Below are 26,542 nucleotides of genomic sequence, written 5' to 3' on the forward strand. Positions count from 1 at the left end.
GCAGAGAGCACAGCGTTCCAAAAAGAAAAGAATTTCCTCTGTAGTATACAGCAGCTAATAAGTACTGAAAGGATTAAGATTTTTTAATAGAAGTAATTTACAAATCTGCAGTTGATTTTAAAAATAAATAAATAAATAAATTCCAACCGAGTACCCCTTTAACCTGGCCATATACATTATATTCAAGTTGATGATATCAGTGGGATTGACCAAGCATTTAATGTGTATGAGGAACCTCCAACTCTTCCCTCTAGATCAGTGGTCTCCAACCTGCGGACCTCCAGATGTTGCAAATCTACAACTCCCAGCATGCCCGGACAGCCAACGGCTCAGAATTGTAGTTTTGCAACATCTGGAGGTCCGCAGGTTGAAAACCACTGCTCTAGATCAATGTTTCCCAACCAGGGTGCCTCCAGCTGTTGCTAAACTACTACTCCCAGCATTGTGGGACTTGTAGTTTTGCAACAGCTGGAGGCACCCTGGTTGGGAAACACTTCTCTAGATGTTGGATAAGAGAACAGTTGGATTTCAACATGGCTGAGCTTGTACTTCTTGGGAAGATACACTACCACCAGAGCTGTCTGGCAAGCAGAGTATACATATGTAAGGGGGAATTGGGAGAAATAGCTCCCAACAAACGTCTAGGCGACTGCTATCTGAAATGTATGGCTAGCTTCATGCCATCATAATCAGCTGCTTACCAGGTACAGGACCTGCAGCGATCAGCTGATCACCCTGATCACCCGGGGGGGGGGGGGGGGGGGGGGGGGGGGGGGAGTACTGTGGGTCCTGCACTGTGTACTGCTTGCCACCCAGCTTTCCCAGTTTGCTGACAATAATATTTGGTAATGCAGCCATATTAGAGATGTTTAGGAGACTGGGCAATCTGGGTGGCATACAGTACACAGTGCAGGGATCACAGTACTTCCCCAGTCTCCTAAAGAGAATATCTGTCTGGTAAAGTGTCCGTATTGGAGCTCTTCGGGAGACTGGGACAGCTGGGTGGCACACACACTGCATCCCACCCACCTTTCCCAGTCTCCTGAAGCCCCAGCAGTAAAGGGCTACACTCCAGAATTGCCATGCCCTCTCCCTGCCCCTGCACTGATGTCTTTTTTCCCCACTCGCTCTTCTTTCAGCTTGCAGTAAACCTTCTTTTCCACGCTTGCCCTGTCCCCTCTTCCCGCCTTCGCACTAACTTTTCTCCGCCCCTGCCTGCTGGATAGTTAAATCATACTTTACCATGACGTTGGTCCGGCGGCAGGATGTTAAAAACTCCAGGGCAATCTCCGCAGTCGGAGAGGAACGCAATTAGGAGATGTGCTAGAAGTCCTATAGACTTGCACAGACACCGATCATGTCTTACTCTCGAACTGCCGAGACAATCCCTAAACTGTACAATATTTATATATAAGTTTTAAGGAATATCTCCAATCGTTCAGAAGTTATGCTGGAACATATACACACACATATACAAACAATATACAAACTATATATACATATATATATATAGGACAAATTATAGTAGTGCTGTCCACTTACAGAGGTTTGGTCTCCCTGAACTTTCAAAAAATTGGAAAAAATAGGGAACTTTTAATACATTGAGTTTTATTCCATCCTTTTAAAAAATATAATGTAGAATTTTTTTTTACAAACATATATATATATATATATATATATATATATATATATATACCGTATATATATATATATATATATATATATATATATATAGATTGGGGGAGACAGTTTTTTGAGTTTACTGTAATAAAGGAGACACATGCCGTTACATTGCATCTAATTTTATATCATTATATCTGGATTGTGTGTCTTGTTTTCTTTCCAGTGAATCCATGGCGGACTGGAGAAAATCTGATGAACACCGGCAGTTCAGGTCCCAAGCTCCTCTCCTCTCCCGAGGAAAAGCGCCTAAATCTCCAGCGCTCCTTTCACATGCGGAAGAGCATCTCTGTGGACAACCACCTTAGCTCTTGTCACTACCCCTTGCACCCACCAGACCCCCAGGGACAGAAGGTGAAGAGCAAGCTGAGGAGACAGTTTGTAAGTAACCCATCTCTAATATTGTGCATCCTATGTAACAATCATAGCTACTTGGCTCGTGCAGCGTGGTACTTACTCATTTTGGATGAGGTTTCTTGGTTTTATGTCAATGAAGTTCTGCAACTTCCCAATAGACCTTGTGTTTAAACTCTTGACTGTTTTACAGATCTCTGTTTGCTTTCAGGAAATGGATATAGTACCGTTTAGATACAGAGTTTCAAATCCTGAGAAGTTGAAACATATATTTTATATAGTGCTCTGTAAGATGAGGAGACTGGACTGCAGAACTGTACAAATTGTATCAGCCCAGAGTCCAGGCTTTTTGTTTAAACCTCTCACAAAGAGACTGATCAGCTCACTGAAGGATAGGGTTACAAGCTGCCCACAGAGGCAGAGGAGGAGTGTGGTACCAGAGAGAGAGAGATTGAGGCAGAAAGCAACACATAGAGATGCTTTAGCTTGTAGTGAGTGTCTGATTTCACTCCAGTGCTGAATTCACACCTTACACTGCTCAGAACTGTTTTATAATGTCCTTGCTGCTGCTGCTGTTTGTGGAGTTGTGCTATAGAATCGAAAGGCAAAGCACGTTTTGTTAGAAAGTTGCAGAAAACTATTATTAATCTCTCCTCTTCTCCTTTAATAGGTAGGCTGGAGATTTATCAAATCGGCCACAAGAAAAAAAAGTTGGAGTTGTTGCCTATAACAACCAGTCATGTCACAATGATCTAAACTAGTGGTCTCCAAACAGTGGCCCTCCAGATGTTGCAAAACTACAACTCCCAGCTTGCCCGGACAGCCGTTGGCTGTCCGGGCAACTGGGAGTTGTAGTTTTGCAACATCTTGGAGGGCCACTGTTTGGAGACCATGGATCTAAACATTTAGTACACCCTGACCATCCACGTCTTGATGGACATCTCAAGTCGATTAAAGGGGTTATCCAGGAAAAAACTTTTTTTTTTATGTATCAACTGGCTCCTGAAAGTTAAACAGATTTGTAAATTACTTCTATTAAAAAATCTTAATCCTTTCAATAATTATCAGCTGCTGAAGTTGAGTTGTTGTTTTCTGTCTGGCAACAGTGCTCTCTGCTGACATCTCTGCTTGTCTCGGGAACTGCACAGAGTAGAAGAGGTTTGCTATGGGGATTTTCTTCTAAACTAGGCGGTTCCCAAGACACGTGTCATCAGAGAGCACTTAGACAGAAAAGAACAACTCAACTTCAGCAGCTCATAAGTACTGAAAGGATTAAGATTTTTTAATAGAAGTAATTTACAAATCTGTTTAACTTTCTGGAGCCAGTTGATATATATATAAAAAAAGTTTTTTCCTGGATAACCCCTTTAAGTCATCATAAACCTTTGTGACTCCACAAGAGTCGTCCTCCATCGTTTGCCTCATACTCCTTTTACTACTCTACATATCTCACATTCTAGGTTCAAGGAAAGTGTTCCAGGACTTTTCTGACAGGGAGTCCTTAAAAGTTTAATGCCGGCACCTTGTGCCCCGTAGTTTATCAGTAACCCGATCAAGTAATTGATAGCCCTATATTACCATTGTATCCATGCATATTACCAGCTTTGGGGCTGTAATGAGGTTCTGCAGAGGTTCACAGTCTTGAGAAACGTGACCAATGGCTATTATAGTGTAAAGCAATTAAAGGAGTAGTCCTGTGGTGAAAAAACATATCCCCTATCCTAAGGATAGGGGATAAGTTTCAGATCGAGGGGGGTCCTACCGCTGGGGCCCCCCACGATCTCCTGTACGGGGCCCCGACAGCCAGTGGGAAGACCACCGCACGAAGCTGCGGCTGACACACCCCCTCAATACAACTCTTTGGTAGAGCCGGAGCGCTGCCTTCGGCAATCTCCGGCTCTGCCATAGAGCTGTATTGAGGGGGCCTGTCGGCCGCAGCTTCGTGCGGTGGTCGACACCCGCTATCTGGCCAGCGAGCCGGGGCTCCGTACAGGAGATTGCAGGGGGCCCCAGCGGTCGGACCCCCGTGATCTGAAACGTATCCCCTATCCTTAGGATAGGGGATAAGTTTTTCACCACTGGACTACCCCTTTAAATATACATTTGTGTTGCCAGCTATGTCAGCATATCTTTTTGCTTGTTTTTCTCCTCTATCTATTTGCTTACCAAAATGTCCTGTTGAATACAGAATATATGAGCTTCTTGAAATAAGAGGTCAAGGAATAGACAAAACAGTGATGGTGTTTCTGGGTGACCATCTTTTAATATCTTTGTGGAGACATTTATTGACGTGTTTTGTCTATGTTTCCCTTCATCACAAAGAATGTCCTGCAGTCTTCATGTTCACAAATTGCCGCTGGTTTTTATGGAATAATAAGAAATGTTTTTTTGAGGTTGTTCTTTGTAGTATTAGTCCTGTCAAGGTTCCCTGGTAGACAATGATAGACAATTCTCTCTTCTCCGGGTTTGCCTAGTATCTGAGTTTTAGGGGCACTCACATCACCTTCTGGCTGTATGCCATTTTGTTGGAAGACCATCAAAAGATATTCCATTGGGTTTTCCTGAGGCTTAAAGGGGTACTCCACTGGGAATTTTTTTTTTTTAAATCAACTGGTGCCAGAAAGTCAAACAGATTTGTAAATTACGTAGTGAGAAGAAATCCGCCCTGCACTGCACGTCACACACCTAATGGAACCATATCACTTTGACACATTCATGCAGTTGCTCTGTAATTGCACATATCATGGCGGTGCTGAACTTGTGAATGATACAGTCAAAATGTATAAGAACAATTGTAGAAAGTAGGAACAGTCTCGCGCTTCATAAGGCCCCTTACTCGGTAAGTGACTTTCTACAATTGTTCTTATAGATTTGTAAATTACTTCTATTAAAAAATCCCAATCCTTCCAGTACTTATCAGCTGCTGTATTATCCACAGGAAGTTCTTTTCTTTTTGAATTTCTTTTCTGTCTGACCACAGTGCTCTCTGCTGACATCTCTGTCCATTTTAAGAACTGTCCAGAGCAGGATAGGTTTTCTATGGGGATTTTATCCTACTCTGGACAGTTCCTAAAATGGACAGAGGTGTCAGCAGAGAGCACTGTGGTCAGACAGAAAGACAGTTCAAAAAGAAAAAAACTTCCTGTGGATCAAACAGCAGCTGATAAGTACTCATCTGATAAGTACTGGAAGGATTAAGATTTTTTTAATAGAAGCAATTTACAAATCTGTGTAACTTTCTGGCACCAGTTGATTTAAAAAAAATAAAAAATAAAATAAAATGTTTTCCAATGGAATACCCCTTTAAGTAGACCGGTCAAAGTCTATAAGTGACTGTGTTTGATCTACTTTTAGGGGCACTCACATCACTTTCTGGCCTTACGCCATGGGTATTTGTTGGAAGACTATCAAAAGGCATTCCATTGGATTATCCTCAGTTTTTAACTAGACTTTCCAAAGTCTACTAGTGACTATGTTTGGTCTGCTTTATGCCAGTATGTGTTTTATTTCAGTCACCAAAAAGCAGACAACATTTGGTCCATTAACGTCCATTTGGTCCATGATATTAAAGGGGTATTCCAGGCAAAAACTTTTTTTTATATATCAACTGGCTCCGGAAAGTTAAACAGATTTGTAAATTACTTCTATTAAAAACTCTTAATCCTTCCAATAGTTATTAGCTTCTGAAGTTGAGTTGTTGTTTTCTGTCTAACTGCTTTCTGATGACTCACGTCCCGGGAGCTGTGCAGTTCCTATGGGGATATTCTCCCATCATGCACAGCTCCCGGGACGTGACATCATCATTGACCAGTTAGACAGAAAACTTGAGAAGCTAATAACTATTGGAAGGATTAAGATTTTTTAATAGAAGTAATTTACAAATCTGTTTAACTTTCCGGAGCCAGTTGATATATAAAAAAAAGTTTTTGCCTGGATAACCCCTTTAATGCCGCCTTCTAGGGGCTGTCTGATTTAAACAATCCCATTTGTTAGAAGGAAACCACCGATGATGATTTTGGCTTTAGTCTTCTTGGCTTTCACTGGAATCACATATGAACTTTGCCAATCAAACGGGCTCTAACTAGGTTGACACTGGTGACTCTTAATGGTCCAGTGTTGGAAAAAGTAGTGTCCGCCGCTGGCCTATTTGGGTAGGGTCCTAGTCCTGATGCCAGTAGAGATATGGGGAAGATTTATTAAAACCCGTCCAGAGGAAAAGTTGCCCAGTTGCCCATAGCAACCAATCAGATCGCTTCTTTCATTTTTGCAAAATGAAAGAAGCGATCTGATTGGTTGCTATGGGCAACTCGGCAACTTTTCCTCTGGACAGGTTTTGATAAATCTCCCCCATAGTCTCTGTGATCCCACAGATTTAGTCTTCAGTTTCTGAGATCTATGCCATTGCTTCTGCAAGGAAGGACTTTCTGGTGGGGGGGTTGTCAGTAGTTTGGGAAGGGTGTAATCACGTGCGGGCAACTAAACCTTCATCTAATTGACTTTGACTACAGGTGAGGTCCAGGTGTTACTATGATCCTGCCGGTAATACCTCAGTAGAAAGCTTCATCCAGACCAATAGTCCCCAACATGTGGTTATCCAGGTGTTGCAAAACATGCTAGGAGTTGTAGTTTTAAAACAGCTGAAGAGCAAAAGATTGGAAAATACTGGACTAGAGGATCATAATACAATAATAGTTTATTATTGTCATAGTGAGTAGAGATGAGCGATCTTACAGTTAATTCGATTCGTCAAGAACTTCTCGGCTCGGCAGTTGATGGCTTTTCCTGTGTAAATTAGTTCAGCCTTCAGGTGCTCCGGTGGGCTGGAAAAGGTGGATACATTCCTTGGAAAGAGTCTCCTAGGACTATATCCACCTTTTCCAGCCCACCGGAGCACCGGAAAGCTGAACTAATTTATGCAGGAAAAGGCATCAACTGCCGAGCCGAGAAGTTCGTGACGAATCGAATTTACTGTAAGTTCGCTCATCTCTAATAGTGAGCTAAACATTTAGTAAACGATGAACGTCCATGTCCACTGATAACAAAAGACAAAAGGGAAAGCGCTCCTAGTGTGATAACGTTAAATCCAATATAATGTTTAGAAGCAAAACTGCTCACCAAAGTGAGTTGTACTACGACCAAGTACAACTATGGTGTAGGCTGTAGGAAATTAACCCTCGACGGGTGAAGTTAGGCAGCCGTTCCTGGCAACACAGGTAAAGCACTCACAAGAGGATCCCTCCAAGGAACAGCACAGGAATCAAACCGGCGCTCACAGATCTCAATTGCAAAATATTCTTTATTTCCCAGCATGCAACGCGTTTCGCTGGATAACCAGCTTCATCAGGCAACTGATGCCTGATGAAGCTGGTTATCCAGCGAAACGCGTTGCATGCCGAGAAATAAAGAACATTTTGCAATTGAAGTCTGTGAGCGCCGGTTTGATTCCTGTGCTGTTCCTTGGAGGGATCCTCTTGTGAGTGCATGTCCACTGATGGACATCAATAGAAGATTAGATGTCATTACCTTTGAGGATTCATCCTCCATGTTTGGCCTCATAGTCTTTCTACTACCGCCATATATCTTATGTTCTTGGTAATAGACAAGTGTTCCATGATAGGGCTGGTAATCTAGAAGGAAAGCAGAAGGCGCTCCATGTGCGGAATCAGCAAGTCAGGCCCATATGGGGGGGGGGGAGATTTCTATCCCACGCCGCTTACGTGAAGCGCCTGAAGAAATATATGTCCTCATCCGCAGCCCTCCTTGGAAAAAATTAGCTAGGAGATAGACGGTAGAAATAGGAGAGGTCGGCGCTGGATAGAGGAGCCAGGAGATATTGTAGCATAAAATCGAGGTGGGTTTATTAGATGCAACGCGTTTCGCTGCGCATGCGCAGCGAAACGCGTTGCATCTAATAAACCCACCTTGATTTTATGCTACAATATCTCCTGGCTCCTCTATCCAGCGCCAACCTCTCCTATTTCTACCGTCTATCTCCAAGCTAATATGATAGGGCTGGTGACAGGTGACTTTTCCGCCAGGGAGTTCTTTAAAGTTTAATGCCCGCACCTTGTGTCCCGTAATTTACCAGTAACCCGATCCAGTCATTGATAGCCCTTTATTACTCTCGTATCCTCGCTCATTACCAGCTCCGAGGCTGTAATGAGGTTCTCCGGTTACATTTCTATGAAACCAGATACCACCGTCCATCTACAAAGGATGATCCGAAAGTCACAAACCCTCCTGCAGCTTTGGGGAAACATCTCTCTTCAATTTGGACGATCAAAAAAAAAATCTCCAGTCGGATCCATTGGGTTTGGTCTAGAGATGACGTCAGTAAGGGATGGTCGCTGGTGTTTTTAAAGACTTACACCTACTATTTTTCCATGAGGCCGAGGAGAAGCATTGGACATCCCCGGACTTGTCCCATAGTCAATCCACATAATCCACTAGACGGAAACACTCATTCATGTTGAGGTGTAAGGAAAATCATTAATATCGAGGTTAATGAGGCAGCGTTGGAGAATTCAGAGAGAACACCCAGAGCTTTGATCCTGCTCCATATTAATTGAAGAACCATTTCCTTCTCTCCTGGGAAGCCATAACTTTTCTGAACTCGCCAAGTCTGCGCAAGGACATGTCTTAGGACACTTCAGACTAAAGTTATTGCTGCAGAGGAATGTTCAGAAGGGGAAAGCTGTGTTTTGGGGTGAGAACGGAGTGCAATCATTTTATTGTGGAGTAAATGTCTATAGTGAAAGTTTTTAAGGAAAGTATTTAGCTGTATATATCTATTGATCTATCTCATATCTATCTATCTATCTATCCCATATCTATCTATCTATCTCATAGCTATCTATCTATCTCATATCTATCTATCTATCTCATATCTATCTATCCCATATCTATCTATCTATCTCATAGCTATCTATCTCATATCTATCTATCTCATATCTATCTATCTATCTCATATCTATCTATCTCATATCTATCTACCTATCTCATATCTATCTATCTATCTCATATCTATCTATCTCATATCTATCTATCTATCTCATATCTATCTATCTATCTATCTATCTCATATCTATCTATCTATCTATATCTATCTCATATCTATCTGTCTCATATCTATCTCTATCTCATATCTATCTATCTCATATCTATCTATATCATATCTATCTCATATCTATCTATCTATATATCTCTCATATCTATATCATATCTATCTATCTATCTATCTCATATCTATCTATCTATCTATCTATCTATCTATCTCATATCTATCTATCTATCTCATATCTATCTATCTATCTATCTATCTCATATCTATCTATCTATCTATCTCATATCTATCTATCTATCTATCTATCTCATATCTATCTATCTATCTATCTCATATCTATCTATCTATCTATCTCATATCTATCTATCTATCTCATATCTATCTCATATCTATCTATCTATCTATCTCATATCTATCTATCTCATATCTATCTATCTATCTCATATCTATCTATCTATCTCATATCTATCTATCTATCTATCTATCTCATATCTATCTATCTATCTCATATCTATCTCATATCTATCTATCTATCTATCTATCTATCTCATATCTATCTATCTCATATCTATCTATCTCATATCTATCTATCTCATATCTATCTATCTCATATCTATCTATCTATCTATCTATCTATATCTATCTCATATCTATCTATCTCTGGCTGTACTGAGCCCTCTGTACTTGTGTCTTCAGTAAACAATGGATGTATTAGCTGAGGCTGAAGACATTTGTGTCCTTGTGCAGGAGCTGTGTATGGTAAATGTTCTGTATTCGGAGTGCCTCTTATTTCCTCCTCACGCGGTCTGCTGTTTCCCATGGTAACATACTGCAATGTTATGGGAACGGTTTCACAAATAGCTTCACCTGAATGCAGCGCACCCATTGATTCTGCCGTCTGACGTCATCTTATGCTCTATTATACCTGCTGATCCACTTACCTAGCTGTGCGCTATTTCTATTCAGTCCCTCCGCAGTACGGTATATTTAATCAAGGGACATTTAAAGGAGCATTAACCTAAAGTCCATGGGAGAATACAAGATGAGGCGCTAATGTAATTCATGCTGTCGATACCTACGTCTCTGTTTATGGACGTCATGGGTAGAAACAAAGGATTATAACAACACTGAGGTCCATACTGTCTGTCATTTTATTTTGCATTGCTTTTATTTTTTTATTCGGTTTTACGTAGTTTTATTTATTTTACAATTTTTTCCTATTCTACATCTGTATGACAAATGTTGCACAATACTACTACTACTACTACTACTACTACTACTACTACTCTCCTTGGATCCCAAAACACTGAACATTTAAATTAGCCTAACACTGCCCCTCGACAGTCTATTTGATGGAACAGTACTGTGAAAATTGGGACTTTTGACAATACAAGTTACTTCTGGTTCTTATCCCGTCTGGTGTTCGATTATGTTGCCTTGTTCTCATCCCGTCTGGTCTTCGATTATGTTGCCTTGTTCTTATCCCGTCTGGTCTTCGATTATGTTGCCTTGTTCTCATCCCGTCTGGTCTTCGATTATGTTGCCTTGTTCTCATCCCGTCTGGTCTTCGATTATGTTGCCTTGTTCTCATCCCGTCTGGTCTTCGATTATGTTGCCTTGTTCTTATCCCGTCTGGTCTTCGATTATGTTGCCTTGTTCTCATCCCGTCTGGTCTTCGATTATGTTGCCTTGTTCTCATCCCGTCTGGTCTTCGATTATGTTGCCTTGTTCTTTATATATGTCAGGGAGCATTTTTTGGGGGGGATTGCTTGTTAGTCTGTCTGTTATGTGACCTGTAATTGTAGAGGCTCTGTGCATCTTTTTATAGTATTTTTCTGTAGTTGATTTAGTTTTTTTTTTTTTTTGTCAAAATATCCTTCAGTCAAAGCCATGTAATTGGGGGAACAACACATACATGCATACTACATAGTATATAGTAGTAAACGGGTCATTCTCGGGGCAATATCTTGCTGAAAGTGCGGGGACATCCCATTGTAATCCTAGATCGGAGATGAGAAAGTTCAAGGTAAACAGGCACTGTCATTTGAGCAGACTTTGCAGAGATTGATAGTACAAGCGAATATAGGAAACTTTGTAAATTATCTTTTTACACAAAAATGCTTCTTTCTCCTGATGTCAACACCCCCTCCCCTTCTGCTGCTTCAATCGTCCTCTCTGAAAATCAGCTCAGCTTTGTCCTGTGTCACCAAGACAAGCAATACAAATCTATGGAGGGGGAGGAGGGAGCTCCGTCCACCAGCTCTGGGAGGACTGCAAATTATAGATGAAGCCTGCAGAGCAGAAATCTGCAGAGAAATACCTTATACAAGCCATATATGTATAATTCCTTTTTTTGGCACCTGTTGCTCCCTGTGTACTCCTTCTTGGTGTATCATGGGTTATCCAGGCCTCAGCAGCAGCCCATGAGTATAGCAGTTTCCATCATGCATTTCTCCCATCCACCCAGGGCTGTTCTCCCCATTTTTTTTAGACCTAAATTATCGAAACTGTCTTTGTTACCTATAGCAACCAGTCAGAGCTCAGTTGTACAAGAAGGTCTGTTTGTCTTAGACAGTCCATGTCTCCAGCCTCTTGTGCACTTCATATTGTGTTCCCTTACTGCTAAGCCTCTCACATTAGTTCCTAGTTCCCATCTTCTGCTGTTTCATATTCAGATTGAATTACTTTATACTGATTATTTTTATCTTGTTCTACATGCAAGGAAGTCACATTTCGAATGGACCTAACGTAATTTCGGCAAAACTGGCCTTCCATCAGTGTGTATTGATCTGGATTGGGCATGATGAATTTCCACTGCGCAATCCTTTTGTACTCAGGGAGATAGGCCACTAACAGACGAATCTGACCACACCACCGTTCCACTCCATCACAGGAAGCCCCGTTCGCTCAGTGCCTTTAAGGGGTACTCCAGTGGAAATATATATATATTTTTTTAATCAACTGGTGCCAGAAAGTTAAACAGATTTGTAAATTACTTCTATTAAAAAATCTTAATCCTTCCAGTACGTATCAGCTGCTGTATTCTACAGAGGAAATTCTTTTCTTTTTTAATTTATTTTTTGTCTGTCCACAGTGCTCTCTGCTGACACCTCTGTCCATGACAGGAACTGTGCAGAAGAGGAGCTAATCCCCATAGCAAACCTCTCCTGCTCTGGACAGTTTCTGACATGGACAGAGGAGTCAGCAGAGAGCACTGTGGTCAGATAGAAAATAAATTCAAAAAGAAAAGAACTTCCTGTGGAGCACACAGCAGCTGTAAGGATTAAGATTTTTAAATAGAAGTAATTTACACATCTGTTTAACTTTCTGGCACCAGTTGATTTAAAAAAATAGTTTTCCACTGGAGTACCCCTTTAAATGTACGGGACTTGAGCAGAGAAAAAATATTTTTTTTTTCCTCAACAGATGAAAAACCTGATGGACCCCATTCAAATGGGACTCGTTGACGTTTGTTGTGCAAAGGACTTGTTCAGCTTCATCTTGTGATGACAACCGTTCCCCCTGACGGAGTTAATCAGCAGTGTGAAGCAGCCCTTACTTCTCCTCGCCCCATTCTGAATACGTGAACCAATATACTCTGTCAAGGTTAGAAAGAGTCACTGACTGGTGGGATTTTTACGAGAGGACAGGGTAGGGAGCTGAAGGCACCATCCAAAAAACTCAAGGGCAGAAAGTGGTGGTGGTGCAGGCACGTGACACATTAGCCTCCCTACATTTCGGTTTGTTGTTGCAGAGTGGACAGTGAATCTCAAATACAGGTGTTTCTGGGATTTTTAGGGCATAGGAACAAGGTGGATAAGTATGTCAATGTATCTGTAGCAGTGGTCTTTAAACTGTGGACCTCCAGATGTTGCCAAACGACAACTCCCAGCATGCCCGGACAGCCGTTGGCTGTCCGGGCATGCTGGGAGTTGTCGTTTGGCAACATCTGGAGGTCCACAGTTTGGAGACCACTGATCTATAGTAAAGGGCTGGTATGTCTGAGTATTATTTTTTCCTGGAGAACCTCTTTAAACTGGTTCATACCACTGACCCAGGGACGAGTGGCTTATTTACCGGCAACAATGGATCACAAGTGGCTCCCAAATAGATGAAAGATCCCCTGGACTAGTTGCCAGGTTGCATGTTTGTTGTCATGGCAACTGGTATTTGTCCTGCCTCCATTTTTTACAGAGTAAATGCTTACCTTTAAATACGCACTCATTGCTTCCCACATCTCCAATTCCGGCACGTCGCTGTTTTTTCATCTCATAATTTATGATAATTTCGTTCCTTATCTCATAATTAATACGGTTAATTACATGAGTGATAATGGAGCGACTGAAAGTGATTAAGTGATTGGTGGATACGTCAGGAACCGTTCCCTTAGGGAACGAAGTAATTGCGACCACATGCGTTCTTACTGCAAATCCACACAATTATTATTTTTTTTATTTACTGCAGCTTGGGAACCTTTTTTTTTTTTTTTTTTTTCAAGACCAAAATGTTGGATTTTTCGCCTTATTGACTGTACAACCTTCTGCAATATTGCAACACGTGATTAAAATGTAGGTAGTGTAAGGATCACCTCGCCTTGGCATCATTTTATGACCGATCAAAGATTAATACTTTTTTTTAACAATTACAAAAAAGCAATCTTAAAAATGTAAGAGTACTTCTCATGATCTTGTTAAATGTTATAATTCTCCCAGATCACTGCCCCCATCATGATAAACCACCCACTGCCTTTATTTTTATTATTTTTAGTTTTCTACCTTGATATTGCTCTGTATTTTCTGCTCAGTCTCAGTCAGATTCACAGACTGGGAAGTGGCGTTCCCCAGCAGGTGTGACATCATCTGAAGTCATACAGGGGAGAACTTCCTCCCTCACTCTGCTACACCCAGAGCAGTTCAGTGTGAGATGAGCTATGATTGGCTAAGGCTGCACCCCCCCCCCTCTCAGCATTTCCTGATTTTGGACTTTTTCCAGGCCAGCAGGAGTCTAAGAGATGGGGGAGATGTGCTCTGGAAAATTAGGGAGACACCTAGTGGCAGCTTTTTTAAACACAAATGTAATATAGAAAACTTCATTTTTTTTTAAATAATAAGTACATTAGAATTATATTTTATTTACCATGAGTGCAATATAGAAATGGTCATGAGATGGTCATATAGAAAGGCTGACGGATGTGATCTTGTACGTCCTGTTCCATATTGGATTACATAGGTATTCTTAATTCTTCTAGGGCAAAATATGGTGCCTCACAGTGTCACCTTTATAATCATAGACTAAATGCATACAAGACAACAATATGGATCCATAGTGACTCCATGTGCCACCACACAGGGTCTGCATACACCAGAATGCTGTAAGGAAGAACCCTTAGGCTAGGTTGACACTCTGGAATTTCCAAGAGGAATTCCATTTTGAATTTCTGTCAATAGGAATCCGCTGCACATAGAATCTCATAGTGTAAATGGGAACTTGAGGTATTTAAGCACAGGTCAGGTTTGCAACTATATATCCTGATTCCACAGAGATAGCAGCAGCAGTATACAGATAGAGCTGGAGGGGAGGTGTATAAATACTTTACATCCTGATCCCATAAAGATAACAGCAGCAGTATACAGATAGAGCTGGAGGAAAGGTGTATACTATATATCCTGATCCCCAGATTGAGCTGGGAGGGGTCTAGATGGAGGCATCTGTTAATTGATGACATCATCCTGTAGGTAACAGAAAGTCAAACCCAGAGCTGACATCCTGTCCTGACACAAAAAGCGCTGGAAGGCTTGGAAAGTCAGACTGGTGATTACATGACCAAGTTACAGTAATAAAAACATGGCAGCAGCAGTGTACAGATAGAGCTGAAGGGGAAGTGTATAACTACTATATATCCTGTACAGCAATTTACAGATTGTGTTAGGGAGGAGTCTGGGAGCTAGAAGGAGGGGATCTTTATAGGTGATGATGTTATTCTATAGTTACAGGATGTCAGCTTACCAGATCTGACATCCTATCTCTTACATTAAAGTGTACCTGTCATCAACAAAAAATGTAGATAATAACATTATATGTATATTTGTAATATACATTGGTTAAAAAATGTCAATATTTTTGTCCCTGCAGCTATTGCCTGTGTGTCTCTATGAGGAGTCCAAATACAGGAAGTGAGGATGGACAAGCAGGGCTCTGTGCACTGAGAGAAAGCAGGACAGTGTGCACTGAGGCTATATAACATGTTCCTGGCTCATACATCAGGATGATTGACAAGCCAGGAGTCTGCACAGGGCCCTGCTTGTCCTGTCCTCACTTCCTGTTTTTGGACTCATCATAGAGACACACAGACAACAGGTGCATGGACAGCAATTTTTCACCCAAAAATATGCACAATTTTTAATCAATGTATATTATACATATAATGATATTATCTACATTATAGAAAACGTTTTTGTTGACGACAGGTACACTTTAAGCACAGTAACTTTTTGAGAGTCCGGCTGGGGATCACATGGCCCAGTAAGAAACACTTGGCTGCAGCTGTGCTGGGATAAAACAAATAGGGGTTGTACGACTAGTGAAGGTGACTGTGCATGATAAAGGCAAAAGAAAAAACCTGTAGTGCTTCTTTTAGCCACATTCACACTATGATGCTTTCAGATGTGGCCATTGAACCCGAAATTAAGCTGAGACTTGCAGCCGTAATATGGACATGGGAATGCTTCCGTAATATGCTCTTGTGAACCTGACCCTAAGGCGATCAGACTGCACAGTTGTTTTTTGTCAGTAATTTTCATGATTAGTAGAATGTTCTAATGTAGTGCTCACCATTACCTCCAGATGGCAGTATATCCGCACTGTTCCATAGCCGCTCAATCATTTCTACAAATATATATATGTTTATGGTTTAGAACACATTTCTACAATTCTATTGGCACCAGAGCGGCTTTTTAATTAGATCTGATAAATAGATATGTGAAAAAATGAAATATCCAATCTTACTGCTCATTTCTATCATGGTACTACCGTACTTGCCATTATTTAATACTGCGGTATTATTTTTCAATGCTGTTCCTGACACTTTCCAGTGGACATTGATGTAGATGCTCAATTAAATTCACACAATGGGCACATATTCAAATACCTGTGTAATTTATATTACAGTAATATTAAATGGTCACTGTCAGATCAAAAAACTTTTTATATGTTGTTACTGATGAAAATTAAAGACCTTTTGTAATATGGTTGTTCAAATTTTTTGAATACTTAATTAAGGAAATGGAAATCCTGAAAATCCCACCACTAGGGGGTCTCCATACCTACTCAGACACTAACCAGTCCTGCAGCAGCATCAGGCTTGTCCATGAGTCATGGACAAGCGATGACTGATCGACAAGGCTGCATGAGCAGATGCACCAATCACCTCCCACCACCAGAAGGGACGGACACCCCCTCCCACCACACACCAATCACCTCCCACCACCACAAGGGAGGGACACAACCCCCTCCCACCACACACCAATCACCTCCCACCACCACAAGGGAGGGACACCCCCCTCCCACCACACACCAATCACCTCCCACCACCACAAGGGAGGGAGACCCCCCTCCCACCACACACCAATCACCTCCCACCACCACAAGGGAGGGACTCCCCCCCCCCCTTCCCACCACACACCAATCACCTTCCACCACCACAAGGGAGGGACACACCCCCTCCCACCACACACCAATCACCTCCCACCACCACAAGGGAGGGACACCCCCCTCCCACCACACACCAATCACCTCCCACCACCACAAGGGAGGGGACACACCCCCTCCCACCACACACCAATCACCTCCCACCACCACAAGGGAGGCCCCCTTCCCCTGAGAGGATTTCTAACACTGTGAGTTAATGAAAAGAGGAATTTTTATAATAAGTATAGGTGTAAGAGGCATAAAAATGTGGTATGTGGTCAAGATTAGGATTTTTTTTTTGATCTGAACGGTATGCTTTAATTATCCTTTTTTTTTTTTTTTTTCGTCCTCGCGACATATTGATATCTCACGTGTGTTGCTTTGAAAATATGCAGTGACAAAGTTTAAATGCAAATCAAATGTAACAAGATTGTAAGATATTACTGTATTGCTTTCTTCAGAGACCTCACAGGTTCATGTTAACACATAACAGTTCAAACAAGTGATATTAGAAAAAATTCATACAGCAGTTCCTGCTCATCGGCTGTGTTCACACAAGGTATTTATTTGCGGTACTGTTTCAGTACCACAGTTTCCATAATTTTCCGTAATAGCGGTAAAACTTGTGCACAAAAATCACAGTAAAGCACTGCATATTGCCAAGGTAATTTGCTGTAAAACGCGGCAATGATGTGCACGGTACCCTGACAGTACCATAAAGCAGCAAAGCTAAACATGCCTCCAGATCAAAGAAGGCCCCATTTAAAAAAAAAAAAAAAAAAATGAAGTTTAAAAATGCAACATATATAAAACATTGAAAAAAATTAAAAAACACAAATAAATAAGTAAACCATTACGACAGTAGTGTAAACTTTGCACCAACATTTTCATGTTAACAAAAGTATGGACCTGTGAAAATGTCCCATAATCTACACAGAATCTGACACTACGACATCTTTTGCAAAACTGAAGTACGTCATGCAGGGGCATACCTTGAGTATTTGGCACCCGGGGCAGATCCTATATTTGGCCCCCTCCCCCCCACCAGGAGCCATACTGTTACCATATAGCACTGATTATACCGTCTAATATACACCCCATTTAGTGACCATGTAGCTGTTGATACCAGCAGTGACTTACAGGTTAAAGGGGTACTATTCCAAAGGATAGAGGATAAGATGTCTGATCCCGGGGGTCCCGCTGCGCACTAGATGACAGGGGTGCTGCAGGAGAGATTGCAGGGGTTCCCAGTGGCCGGAACCCCGCGATCAGACAACTTATCCCCTATCCTTTTGGATAAAGGGATAAGATGTCCCTTTACGTTCAAGATACCCCTTTAAGTTGAAGGAAAGGATGTAGACAGCTCTCGCCTCCCAGCAGGATACACGTGTGCCCGTACTGGCGGTAGCGCAACCGCCCGATATAGCAACCAAAGAAGAAATGTCCAGCACATCCAATCCGTTGCTCTTAAAGGGGTAGTCCAGTGGTGAAAAACGTATCCCCTATCCTAAGGATAGGTGATACGTTTGAGATCGCGGGGGGTCCGACCGCTGGGGCCCCCTGCGATCTCTCTGTACGGGGCCCCGGCTCTCGGCCCAGATAGCGGGTGTCGACCCCCGCACGAAGCGGCGGCCGACACACCCCCTCAATACATCTCTATGGCAGAGCCGGAGATTGCCGAAGGCAGCGCTTCGGCTCTGCCATAGACTTGTATTGAGGGGGCGTGTCGGCCGCCGCCTCGTGCGGAGGTCGATACGCCCCCTTCCCGCGGGCTGTTGGGGCTCCGTACAGGAGATCGCAGGGGGCCCCAGCGGTCGAACCCCCCATGATCTGCAACTTATCCCCTATCCTTAGGATAGGGGATAAGTTGTTCACCACTGAGTCACCACTGGACTACTCCTTTAAGGTTTATTAGGCATAAAAACAGATGCACATAAGCACCGAGAGTATAGCCTACGCATTTCGGGTAACACTACCCTTAGTCATGGCATAAAATACACTGAAACATAAAACAATTTATATGGTATTCAAGAGTCATGTGACTATCTCATTATGGTTCAATATAAAACCCGACAAGTGGATCATATCCGTTCATATACATTGTCCTACTACATAGTATTACACATTAAAGGACAAATACAAAAAGGTAATCCTACAAATACAAGGTAATCATCATACACAAATACAAAAAGGTAATCATACACACAAAAAAATATATTAAATAATGACAAAAGAAAAGAGAATGACAGTCAAAATCCAAAAATCCCCCAAATTGCATAGAAGTGTATGAAAAATGTGTGGTATACTATACATTAAAAAATTATGATTATTATTTTCTTCTCTTCCCACATTAGCTTTCCATATACCTTATGCATCAGAAAAGTCCTATATGACTCTGGCTTATTAATGTTATTAATGTACCCCTTTAAGTTGTTCTTACCCTTTTCTTCTCCAATCCGCCATAACAACTTCTTCCAGCCATAACGCTTTTCTGCAGAATGTGCCATAAAAACATTTAAGACTCCTTTATTTTCCACTATACCACTTCCCACCACCCCCAGACTGTAATAATGCCCCCCTTGGTGCCCCACAGTAAAATTGGGTTGGTAAGTAGGTCCCCAAGTAAGTTAGTCACCCACAGCAGATAGGAATCATTCGGCCCATTTATTCTGCCCAATATCCTGAATACTATGAATAGTCCCTGGTCTTATCTTATAAAAAAGCATAGCCTTATGCCTATCCCATGCATGATTAAAGGAGTTTAAAGGGGTATTCCAGGCAAAAACTTTGTTTTATATATCAACTTGCTCCGGAAAGTTAAACAGATTTGTAAATTACTTCTATTAAAAAAATCTTAATCCTTCCAATAGTTATTAGCTTCTAAAGTTTTCTGTCTAACTGCTCAATGATGATGTCAGGTCCCGGGAGCTGTGCATGATGGGAAAATATCCCCATAGGAGCTGGACAGCTCCCGGGACGTGAGTCATCAGAGAGCAGTTAGACAGAAAATAGCAACTCAACTTCAGAAGCTAATAACTATTGGAAGGATTAAGATTTTTTAATAGAAGTTATTTACAAATCTGTTTAACTTTCCGGAGCCAGTTGATATATAAAAAAAAGTTTTTGCCTGGAATACCCCTTTAAGACCAAAGGATAGGGATAAGGGTCTAATCTGGGATGAGTGTCTGATCGCTAGGGGGGGTCCAACTACTGGGATCCCCTGTTATTTCCTGAACAGTGCCCGGCTCTCCCATGCAAGGAGCTGTGTCGACCTCCTCCCCGCCATGAAGCGGTGGGCGATACGCCCCCTCCATGTATCTCTATAGGAGATCTAGAGATATACGAACGCCAAATCACCAGCTCTCCCATAGAGATGCATGAGCGGCGTGTTGACCTCTACTTCATGTGGGTCGACAAAGCTCCTTTCATGGAACAGCTGGGCACTGTGCAGGAGATCACGGAGGTCCCAGGTATCGGACCCCCGCGATCAGACACTTATTACCTATCCTTTAGATAAAGAGTATCCTTTAGATAGTGAAAGTGTTGCCACCTGGCCGGTATTTTAACGGTACAGACGGTATTTTGGCTACCCTGCCGGTGTTTTTATATTAAAAATACCGGCAATGCAATGGACGGTATTTATCCAGCCAATCCTCCAACTCCCGGAAATTTTGCACCATATACTATACCAGTGTTTCCCAACCAAAGCGCCTCCAGCTGTTTCAAAACCACAACTCCCAGCATGCCCGGACAGCCAACGGCTGTCCGGGCATGCTGGGTGTTGGGGTTTTGCAACAGCTGGAGACACCCCAGGTTGGGAAACACTGACCTATACAGGCTGTATCAAGGCATGCTGGGAGTTGTAGTTAGTAACCTGCTGGGTGTTGTAGTTAGTAATCTGCAACTTCCGAATTCAATTTTTTTTAAAAAGCCATCAAAAAGTCGCTTCAAAACAAAAATGGTACTGTTAAAGACTTCAGATCGGGGCGCAAAAAAGGCCGTATAAGGAGAAATAAAAAAAAAAGTTATAGGGTTCAGAATAAAACAACATTACCCCCGCATATGTGCATCCTCTGATGTCACGCATATATAATTAATTATTCAGATGAGCATGGCCGGTATTTTTTTTTTTTTTGCAAGAAAGGTGTCAACTAGAGATGAGCGAACTTACATTAAAATCGATTCGTCACGAACTTCTCGGCTCGGCAGTTGATGATTTATCCTGCATAAATGAGTTCAGGTGCACCCGTGGGCTGGAAAAGGTGGATACAGTCATAGGAGACTCTTTCCTAGGACTGTATCCACCTTTTCCAGCCCACCGGAGCACCTGAAGGCTGAACTAATTTATGCAGGAAAAGTCAGCAACTGCCGAGTTGAGAAGTTCGTGACGAATCGAATTTACTGTAAGTTCGCTCATCTCTAGTGTCAACCCTAGTGGAGTTCCATGAAGCCATTGTGATGGTGTCCTGCTATGCAGTGTAAGTCGTTTAGTGTAGTTCCCCCTTTTACGAAGTCCCCATAGCAGTTGTATACCGGCCATAGAGCCTGCGCAGGAAGTGTTGTCATGTGGACACAGGGTTAGAGGATCCACCGGCCTTTGGTTTGAGAAAACTGTGATGGGTTCTGTTACATAGTTCAGGTAATGTCCTGGGTCCATAAATAGCATCCAGACTAGAACTAAATCTTAGTAATCCTAGACGTACGAGAGGCTGAGCCCGGAGGGTGGTCGCTTTTATCACGTTATACATAGAAACACTTTCATTTTTTATTCTGGTCCATGCAATGAGAGACGGAGCAGCCCCCCTCGGTCTTGTCACCCTGTGTCCCTGTGTTCCTTGGCACAGTATATCTACCCAGTGTTTCCCAACCAACGTGCCTCCAGCTGTTGCCTCCAGCCTTTGGCTGTCCGGGCATGCTGGGAGTTGTAGTTTTGCAACAGCTGGAGGCATTCTGGTTGGGAAACACTTGACTGGATGGGATTTTAGATACATCCCTTCCTATCTAACCCACTCTTAACCCCTTCGCCCAATAGAAAAGACACTGACACCTGCTGTGGGAAAATTGGGCCGTGTGGCCCATTTATTTAATAAACCAATAAATAACATTTGAATATTTACATATAAGCATAACCAAACTGGAGGGCACTCCCCTCCCCCAACTGGATTTGTGCAACACGCTTCTTACCCCTGGCCGCGAGCCCCTGGCCCGGGGGCACCCCAGTAACCTTCTGCACAATCCCTCCAACTCCTGAGGCCCAGAACCACCCCCAGGAGGCCCAATTGAACCATCTCAAACATTTATCTTTCAAACTACTAACTCCCCCAGGACCCTTTCACATGCCCCCCCCCTTATCAGAATCCCACCCACCAAGCGTTTAAAAGAGGGCGGGCGGGCGGGACCTTCTTCTCGCTTCTACACGCTGACTGGCGCACCCCCCCCTATATACACTCCTCCCCCTCCCCTCCAGATGACCTCCCTTTCACCCCACTCTCGAGCCACCTGCTACTGTCCCTTAAAGGAGCAGCAGCCATTTAACCCTTTAACCCCCATTCCCTTAAAATATACCTCTAACCACATTACCCCTTACTAACATCTGGGAGGGCCACTAAAACCCCCGTCAAGGCGCCACTACGCCAGGGGTTCCCCCGCTCCGTTTGCTCCCAGGTCTTCCCAATCCTCTGGGAGCTAAAAAGCTTCGATTTTACTTATACCTACACTGATACAATGTAACAAACAATGAGTATACAAGTTCTGGTAAAATGCACCGATATCTCCCTTGTGTCCTCATGACACACCGGAGGGGATGCAAAGCTCCTGTATAACAGGGGAACTCCAACAATACAAAGTTCAAACAACACCTGATATCATAAAAAATAACATTTTTATTGAAAACCTATTTAAAATGACATGAATGTATAGACGCAAAAACGGATGAGTATTGTGTAAGTGATCAATACAAAAAATAGGGGTTTACAGGAAACAGCTACATATGTACACTTGTTTACTGCCCAAAACTTACAAATAAAGTGCTTTTAATAACTCTAGATCTTATACTGAGGTATACTGCAAATGTATTAAGGTGATTACGTTAAAGGGGTACTCCGCTGCTCAGCATTTGGAACAAACACGCTGAAGCCGGCGCTGGGAGCTTGTGACGTTATAGCCCCACCCCTCACGACTTCACGCTCCGCCCCCTCAATGCAAGTCTATGGGAGGGGGCGTGGCGGCTGCCACGCCCCCTCCCATAGACTTGCATTGAGGGGGCGGGGCGTGATGTCATGAGGGGTCAGGGCTATGATGTCACGAGCTTCCGGCGCCGGCTTCAGCGTTCGGAGCAGTGTTGTTCCAAACGATGAGCAGCGGAGTACCCCTTTAAAGAGGTACTCCCGTGGAAACCTTTTTTTTTTTTTTCTTTTTTTTAAATCAACTGGTGCCAGAGAGTTAAAGGGGTATTCCAGGCAAAAACTTTTTTTTATATATCAACTGACTCCAGAAAGTTAAACAGATTTGTAAATTACTTCTATTAAAAAATCTTATTCCTTCCAATAGTTATTAGCTTCTGAAGTTTTCTGTCTAACTGCTCAATGATGATGTCACGTCCCGGGAGCTGTGCATGATGGGAGAATATCTCCATAGGAACTGCATAGCTCCCGAGACGGGAGTCATCAGAAAGCAGTTAGACAGAAAACAGCAACTCAACTTTAGAAGCTAATAACTATTGGAAGGATTAAGATTTTTTAGTAGAAGTAATTTACAAATCTGTTTAACTTTCCTGAGTTAGTTGATATATATATAAAAAAAGTTTTTGCCTGGAATACCCCTTTAAACAGATTTGTATATCACTTCTAGTAAAAAAATCTTAATCCTTCCAGTACGTTTTAGGGGCTGTATACTAAAGAGAAATCCAAAAAGAAATGCATTTCCTCTGATGTCCTGACCACAGTGCTCTCTGCTGACCTCTGCTGTCTATTTTAGGAATTGTCCAGAGCTGGAGAAAATTCCCATAGCAAATATATGCTGCTCTGGACAGTTCGTAAAATGGACAGCAGAGGTCAGCAGAGAGCACTGTGGTCATGACATCAGAGGAAATGCATTTCTTTTTGGATTTCTCTTTAGTATACAGCCCCTAAAACGTACTGGAAGGATTAAGATTTTTTAATAGAATCTGTTTAACTTTCTGGCACCACTTGATTAAAAAAAAGGTTTTCCACTGGAGTACCCCTTTAAGGTGCCGTGAATGCAGCACTCACACAGATAAATAGTATTCCTAAATAGGAATGTTCTAAACTACAGTGAGTGATAGGACACATATGCAGATAAGTGACAGTAACAAGTAAAACAGTAATACAAACACAAATTTCTTACCCATGTGGGATAGCAGCCTGTGCCCGACCCCTACGATCGTTTCGGTTTCCCTATCTCGAGGTACTGACGTGATACACCCATGCTAGTCTTATATAGTAGTATACTGATATCATTGGAAAACAGCAGCGTGGATCCATCACGGCGCTTAGGCACTGTCCCGCCGGATCTCCTGACAGCCCCACTTCCGGCGTCTCCATCCCAGTGCGCAGGCTCAAGGTACCAAGTCCCGAGCATGCGCACTAGGCTGTCAGTCGCGTCAGGGGGCTGTGTCTACAGCTGAGATACAGAGCGCAAGCGCACTCGGGGACACCATCGCAATGTAACAAACAATTGGGACTGGACAGGGATTTGGGTTCTGATGAATTTAAAGGGGTTATCCAGGAAAAAAAACCTTTTTCTTATATATCAACTGGCTCCAGAAAGTTCAACAGATTTGTAAATTACTTCTATTAAAAAATCTTAATCCTTTCAGTACTTATGAGCTTCTGAAGTTAAGGTTGTTCTTTTCTGTCTAAGTGCTCTCTGATGACACCTGTCTCGGGAACCGCCCAGTTTAGAAGCAAATCCCCATAGCAAACCTCTTCTAAACTGGACAGTTCCCGAGACAGGTGTCATCAGAGAGCACTTAGACAGAAAAGAACAACCTTAACTTCAGAAGCTCATAAGTACTGAAAGGATTAAGATTTTTTAATAGAAGTAATTTACAAATCTGTTTAACTTTCTGGAGCCAATTGTGAGTTAAAGGGGTTATCCAGGAAAAAAACTTTTTATATATATATATGTATAAAAAGTTTTTTTCCTGGATAACCCCTTTAACTCACAGTTGTTTTTCTAGGCCACTGATCGCCAACCTGTGGCTCTGCACCCAAGGGGGTAGCTGTCGTATAGGGGCCCTGGTGCCTTAGGGGGCCCTAAAGTAAATCTGCCCCATAAGAGCAGTATTATAATTGACGCATGGGGCCTTGTGGCAGATTTCGGGGCCCAGAAGTTACCCCTCTGTTGTAAAACTATCACTCGCAGTGTGCCCTGAGGATTACTGTTAATAGATTATAGAAAACTTTCAGCAGTGAGTAGGACGATTGAGACACTCACTAGGGCCACAAAAAGCTATGTTCACACGGCAGAATTTTTGGGCAAACATTCGGCAGACGGCAGGCCCGCTTGGACCACTCAGAAATACACCATCTCCATAGACGGCAATGCATTTCCATGTAGATTCTGCAGAAAAAATTTGAACATGTCGATTTTTTTCTGGCTTTGGGCCTCGTTCACACAGCAGAATTTCTGAGCGAAATCGGGCAGACAAAATTTAGCTCACAAATTTCACCATGTGGACAAGGCTAAAAACCTCCTTTATGGCCTATTCTAATGGCAAAATTTCTAAGGAAAAATCTAGCTTGAAAATTCCAGTGCAGCAGCTTCCCATTGTTTTTAAGGAGATTCTGCTGAATCATGCACAAGGAACAGTTTCGGACGTTCGATCCGGCAATCCGCTCGGATATGCATTGTCTTTAATGGAGAAGATGCGTATCCAATAGGTACTAGCGCCAGCTGATTCAGTCAGCGCCTGCCGACTGACACAACTTTTGTTTGGCGTCCCCCCCCCTCAAAATGAGTGTGTATTAGTATAAGTATTATTACATAATATTATTATTAGTATTATTACTATTAGTATAAATCATGAGATTTTATTGGGGTGTTTTTGCAAAAACGCTGTGTCTGTGTGCAGCCTCAAAGGAGCATTCCCATATAAAGAACTGACATACCAATACAATATGCCATCACTTAACAATCGTTGGGGGTCCGACCTCTGAGACCCCCACTGATCCTCAGAATGAAGGGACTGCAGCTCTGATTCAGCACTGTGACCCCCTTTATGGTCTTTTTCTGTTCAGTAGCGCCTAGACACCCATGGTACAGGGGTTCCAGTCAAGTGAATAGGACTGACTGCAGTTCTCTGCATCGCCAGGAGGTTAGGGTGGCGCTGTGCAAGGAAAAATGTTGAAGGGGCTGCAGCGGGCACTGACTCAGCACAGCATTCTTGTTACGCCGAGCGCTCCGGGTCCCCGCTCCTCCCCGGAGCGCTCGCTACACTCTCCTCACTGCAGCGATCCGGTCAGATCCACTGACCCGGGGCGCTGCGATACCGCCTCCAGCCGGGATGCGATTCGCGATGCGGGTAGCGCCCGCTCGCGATGCGCACCCCGGCTCCCGTACCTGACTCGCTCCCCGTCAGTCCTGTCCCGGCGCGCGCGGCCCCGCTCCCTAGGGCGCGCGCGCGCCGGGTCTTTGCGATTTAAAGGGCCACTGCGCCGCTGATTGGCGCAGTGGTTCCAATTAGTGTTATCACCTGTGCACTTCCCTATATCACATCACTTCCCCTGCACTTCCTTG

The 26,542-nt window shown here is 42.8% G+C and overlaps 1 protein-coding gene across 12 annotated transcripts in view; it reads left to right on the forward strand.

Annotated features, from left to right (window-relative positions):
• Nucleotides 1-26,542, forward strand: part of LOC130283916 (ankyrin repeat and fibronectin type-III domain-containing protein 1-like) — a 443,479-nt gene that overhangs the window by 140,543 nt on the left and 276,394 nt on the right. For 11 of the 12 annotated variants that reach the window (XM_056533657.1, XM_056533658.1, XM_056533660.1 and 8 more), the window contains one exon: nucleotides 1,847-2,061. In XM_056533657.1, coding sequence (XP_056389632.1) covers nucleotides 1,847-2,061 — 215 coding nt within the window. Of the gene's footprint in view, nucleotides 1-1,846; nucleotides 2,062-8,644; nucleotides 8,741-26,542 lie in introns of those variants that run through there. The other variant, XM_056533667.1, reaches the window with a different exon arrangement.

Source organism: Hyla sarda, chromosome 8, assembly GCF_029499605.1.
Source record: "Hyla sarda isolate aHylSar1 chromosome 8, aHylSar1.hap1, whole genome shotgun sequence".
Taxonomy (NCBI): domain Eukaryota; kingdom Metazoa; phylum Chordata; class Amphibia; order Anura; family Hylidae; genus Hyla; species Hyla sarda.